This window comes from Mycetomoellerius zeteki, unplaced genomic scaffold (assembly GCF_001594055.1).
Source record: "Mycetomoellerius zeteki isolate Tzet28-1 unplaced genomic scaffold, Tzet1.0 scaffold212, whole genome shotgun sequence".
NCBI lineage: Eukaryota > Metazoa > Arthropoda > Insecta > Hymenoptera > Formicidae > Mycetomoellerius > Mycetomoellerius zeteki.
Genome location: NW_017257086.1, coordinates 945,299 through 950,997, shown reverse-complemented (window position 1 = coordinate 950,997; position 5,699 = coordinate 945,299). Strand labels below are relative to the sequence as shown.

At 35.1% G+C, this 5,699-nt stretch overlaps 1 protein-coding gene across 2 annotated transcripts; it reads left to right on the top strand.

The window, feature by feature from the left end:
- The first annotated feature begins 701 nt into the window (after positions 1 to 701).
- Positions 702 to 4,225, top strand: Wwox (WW domain-containing oxidoreductase). Of its 2 annotated transcripts, XM_018447838.1 has the most exons (8): positions 702 to 725; positions 1,414 to 1,536; positions 1,624 to 1,688; positions 2,365 to 2,601; positions 2,670 to 2,865; positions 2,948 to 3,133; positions 3,208 to 3,463; positions 3,726 to 4,225. In XM_018447838.1, the coding sequence occupies exons 2-8, from the start codon at positions 1,445 to 1,447 to the stop codon at positions 3,909 to 3,911; spliced, it is 1,218 nt and encodes a 405-aa protein (XP_018303340.1). In that variant the 5' UTR covers positions 702 to 725; positions 1,414 to 1,444; the 3' UTR covers positions 3,912 to 4,225. The 2 variants fall into 2 exon arrangements, with proteins under 2 accessions (XP_018303340.1, XP_018303341.1); XM_018447839.1 differs by lacking the exon at positions 702 to 725 and having other exon boundaries at positions 1,420 to 1,550.
- The last annotated feature ends 1,474 nt before the right edge of the window (positions 4,226 to 5,699 follow it).

The following is a 5,699-nucleotide window of genomic DNA, read 5'->3' as shown; positions in this document are numbered from 1 at the left end:
GCCGTTTTTTTCCGCACAATGTGATTTCATCCTAAGACACGAAATCACAGCTGATCATAGCAGCGGATCGTTTCAGGGGGTCGATTCTGTATCTTCTCAAACAAGGTGAAAAGACAAAGTGAGCAAATTTACTAGATGTTGACCAATGAAATAATCAATATCTAGTAAATTTGCTCACTTTTGTAATTTCACCTCATTTCAAGGGGGCTTATTACGGTTCCTTGTAACGAAGTAAAAATTACAAAAGTGATTGAATTTACTAGAATATTTATAACTTCATTGGTTAACATCTAGTGAATTTGATCATTTTTGTAATTTTCACTTCGTCACAAAAACCGTAAGGCCGGAATCAGACTATGCATTGAAGATTGAAATTGAAGATTGAAAAATTCAAATTTGACCAATCGAAATGAAAGGAGCAAAAATTTCTTTGTCCTTATTGATCAAATTTCAATCTTCAACCTCAATCTTCAATGCGTAGTCTGATTCCAGCCTAATAAACTCCCTGGTCAAGTCTGGTGTTAGGGTGATATTACATAAGCGCGGAAACGCGGAAATGCGGAAACGCGTAACCAATCAGAAGCAATCCGCTGTTATAGTTTCGCGTTTCACCGATTACTGATTGGTTGCGCGTTTCCGTATTTCCGTGTTTCCGCACTCATATAATATCACCCTTATAATAGAAGTCTGTGGAGGGTTGTTTTATAGCCACTGAAAACAGATCTATGGGCGGAATCCATAGACGGTGTTCAAGATTCGAGATGGTCTTAAGCTAGCGCATGAACCAATCAGAGGCCGGTATTCATAGTCGGTTCTTATTTCAAAACCATCTTAAGTAATGTCTTAATACGCTAACGCGGCTCTCTGATTGGTTCATGATACCTCAAGGCTGAACTTAAGACGATCTTGAATATAAGAACTGACTATGAATACCGGCCAGAGAGTCGTATTAACATCTTAAGACATTACTTGAGATTAAGGCCCGTATTCAGAACGCGCTTTTATCTCTTAAATTCTATAATATGCGTGACGTAAAGTATAGTATGTTAAGGCCATCACACGTACAAAAATTTTAGTCGTATCGTAAGGCCGTAAGCAAATCGGCCAATCACAGTCAAGCGTTTTAAAACGCGAGATCGTAATTTTGATTGCGATTTGTTTGCGACCTTACGATTCCGATTAAAATTTTTGTACGTATGATAGCCTTTAGCGCGCTAATATCGTTGTAAGCGCGTTCTGAATACGGGCCTAAAGCTGGTTCTACATTAATCGCATCGCAGCGTCGCAAGCGTTGCGGTCCAATCAACTTCAATCTAGCTCGACTCTGATTGGATCACAACGCTTGCGACATGCTTGCGACACTGCGATGCGACTAATGTAGAATCAGCTTAAGACCGGACTATGGATTCCAGCCTATGGATTGACTCGATTGAGTGATTTAATTATGGCTATTTTGAATGATTCCGATAGCGAGGATGAATTACCGCCGGGATGGGAAGAGAGAACGACGTTAGATGGAAACGTTTATTATGTGAAGTAATCGATATAAAGTTTGCATATCTCATGATACGAAAAGGTTAATTGAAATAGATGAGTGTATTCTCACGAAATACCGTGTTGCAGTCACTACACGAAAGGCACGCAGTGGACGCATCCTAGAACTGGCCGTAAAAAGATCGTCAATGGAGGTATATGTTTGATTTCTTCATTTTATTTTATTAGGGGCTACGCAATCAAGGAAATAAGGAATAGAGAACAGAGAATAAGAATTTCAACCTATCAAAAACTATGTATTTCATAGTATGTACATAAGGTGCTTTCCAGTAAGAGACACAGTGTAACACAGTGATTGTCTTCTTGTTTGCAAATGTTAAATGAAGGGAGTTTTCCAACAAGAGACAAATTGACACAAGAGTCATTCTGTCCTTGTTCGATAATGAGTAAGAAACAGACAGAATGATTTTTGAGTCGATTTGTACCTCTGCTGGAAAGCACCAATAGTTTCTAATAAAGCCCGTACAATGTGGCACGTACAATGTAAGGCAGTAAGACGTAAGCAACAAAGAAATCGCAACATTGGATTTGCTACTGGTCTTATGGTCTCTATTATTGGCTAATTCACTTAATGCTTTATGTTTTTGTATGTGCCATAGGCTTAAGAATTTAGGCGTTGAAATTTTTATTATCGGTTCCCTATTCTTTTGATTGTGTTCAGCCCTTTTATTAATCACTTTATATTAGACAAAATTAATATTAATAAAAAAAAAATAGAATTTGTTGAATTATATTTCTTAAGGTTATTTAAGAGTATTAAAAGTTAACTGCAGAATTAAAAGTAAAGATTAAATTTAAAAAATTGAATAGATTTACCACCTGGATGGGAGAGATGTATATCAGATGATGGTAAAGTTTTATATATCGACCATACAAATCGTACAACAACCTATACTGATCCACGATTAGCATTTGCTACTGAATATAGAGAGATGTCTCAAATAATACGACAAAGATTCGACGGAAGTAGTACTGCCTTGGCAGTATTACATGGCCGAGATCTGCGTAACAAAGTTGCTCTTGTTACAGGAGCTAATACAGGCATTGGTAAGTGAGAATAGTTATAGTTATAACATTATTGTACAATTTTATTAATTAGACAAAACTTTCTGTAGGATATGAAACAGCTAGGTCATTAGCCTTGCATGGTTGCAATGTAATATTAGCTTGTAGAGATATGGAAAAGGCTAATGAAGCTATAAGACGCATTCAGCAAGAGAAAGATACTGCAAATTGTGTAGCTTTAAAAATGGATTTATCATCACTGAGCAGTGTACATGAAGCTGCTGAACAGTTTAAGCAGAAATTTAAGTAAATTTTTTAGTATAATTATTTTGATATATTGTATATTACTGTTATTTTTGTTATTATATGGAATTTTTTAATCTTTCAGATTTCTGGACATTCTTATATTAAATGCAGGCGTGTTTGGACTACCTTATCAACTTACAAAAGATGGTTATGAGACAACATTTCAAGTTAATCACTTATCACAATTTTATTTGACGCTTCTATTGAAACAGACTATACAGAGCTCTAACAATCCTAGAATCGTAGTAGTTTCGAGTGAATCACATAGGTAATTTCTTAATATGTTCTCATATAATGTCATTTATATTGAGATTTTTGTAACCAAATATACTTTTGATATAGATTTTCATCGATACAAACTATAGAAGATCTTCATCAGTTAACTTTGTCTCTACCAGCATATAAGTATTGGGCTATGGCAGCATACAATGAATCAAAACTCTGTAATATTTTATTCGTACAGGAACTGGCACGTCAATGGCCCTCTGTGGGTGTATTTGCTTGTCATCCTGGTAACCTAGTATTTACGTCCTTATCGCGCCATTGGTGGCTGTATCGATTATTATTTGCCTTAGCGCGACCATTTACGAAATCATTGGTATAGTATAAATCTCCTAATTCATTTGAAGTACTATAGGTTTAAATTTTGAAGAGTATACTCTTTAAAATAATACAAAAAGGATTGACCGTTTAGTTTTATCTCTTTCTCAATATTTAGTACATAGATAAATTTATATGATAAAATCTTATTCAGTTTCTAATACTTTATTATTTCGTTATATCATTGTGCACTTTTGATTTATGTTAATATTATGAAGAATAGGCAAAATAATGATTGAATTATATAAAACGTGTTCCAGCAACAAGCAGCGAGCACGATCATATTCTGCGCTACTGCCCCTGAATTAGAGGGTGTAACAGGCAGTTATTTTAACAACTGTTGTCATTGCCAACCGTCGAATGCCGCACTGGATTCTGCATTAGCTGCACAGTTGTGGACTCTGAGTCAGGATATGATAACAGATGTATTAAAAAGAAATAATTAAATATAAGAATTATCATCTCACAAGTTGTCCACTTAAGATGACACAATCTGTATGACACACTCACATCGGTCTGTTCCTAATAATTTTTCACTGCTCCACCAATGAGGTTATATTATTTTAAATTCCACCATGATTTTTACCATTATCTAATATGGCGCTTTAGAGCTGTCACGTCGTGACAACGTTTGCTTTGTATAAAAGCTATGCAATCTGTACTTATGAAATAATAGTCTACAGACTGGTAGTTTGTACGTACGAAGAACATGGAGTTCTTAGAATTGGACTTACATGTCTAATTAAAACGTTATTATATGAAAATCTTCATTTTTCTCTCTCTCTCTCTCTTACTCGCTCACTCGCTCACTCGCTCACTACTCACTCTCATGAATTAAACGATATTTTTTATGATACCCCATTCAGTCTTCTATTACATTTAATTTATGCAGTTCACTTGTTAACATATTTAGGGTCTCATAAAAGTCTCTTTCATGGTGTAATAATCTTACTTAGAGTTCGTCTAAGATCACGTCTTTCTCTTAATGAACAATGTTAACCAGCTAATCGATTGGTCCAGTCAATTAATCAGGTTGTGATTTGTTATATGGAAGCAGGCAGCCAGGCACTAAAGACTGCAGTATGTTTTCCTCCAGTGATATATAGGATGTCCTAAATGTTTGATATTTTCTTTTTAAACAGAAAATTAAACTTGGTACTACTCTTAATTATAAATTAGTGATAATTTTCAAATTTAAAATACTGAGAATTTGAAATATCGATGATCTACTTTGCAAATATAGATTATTGAATCTTTGAAGCAAAGTTTAAACGAAAAATATTTTAATATTTTATGTAAGAAATATATATAATTGGCTGGATCATTTAAAATGGGATACCCTGTATGTATGTGTTAGATAGGCGAATACAAGCGTCCGACCAGCTTATTCATGTACTGCTGCCGGCAGAACGGCCTACCGTCCCCACCGATCGCATGACGCGGCGGGCCGCGAGGTGCGGGGATGGCCTGGCAAGCGAGCCACTCGGAACGGCGCGCATGGGGAGGAGAAGGATAGCGCTTGAGCTGTAGGCTGGTCGGACGCTTGTATTCGCCTATCTTTAAACGTTAATATCTCGTTAAATATTGCGTCAACTGCAAAATGGTACAAAACTGTTTTGTTCCCCTTGATCCAATCTACGTCCCCATTGTGTTTCGATCCGTTTTTTTTAGACACCCTGTATATATATTATATTATATTTTAATATGCTTATGTAATGTGTATGAGAAATACAAGTTTTATCAAACATATAAAAATGTTAAACAGATACGTATGTACACATACTTACAGCTCTATACATAAGTTACATTTTTAATACTTTATTATCTTTTAAATTTTTATTCTATTATTGATATGTGCGTAACTATTTTGCCAGATAAGTCCATGAATATCAATTAATATTGGATTAATTGATTATTGAAAATTGAAATACCTGATTATTTTTAAACGGGTATTTATAAATAATGCAACATGATTTTGAAATCCGTTTATAAAAATATATATGTATATAGTGAATCAAAGAAAAAGTAAAAGAGCAAGACGAATGCAACACTGTTAATGTTCATCCTGATTGCGCCAATAAGCATTCCTACTTGCAGGAAGAAGTCACAGTATGTTGTACAGCCGAATCCAATACACGCTGGATTCAAACACACGATCCTCATATCGGGCTTCCTTAAATATCCGCTCAAATACGAGAATGCAATCGATCAAACTGTAGAAGTGCGAAAAATAG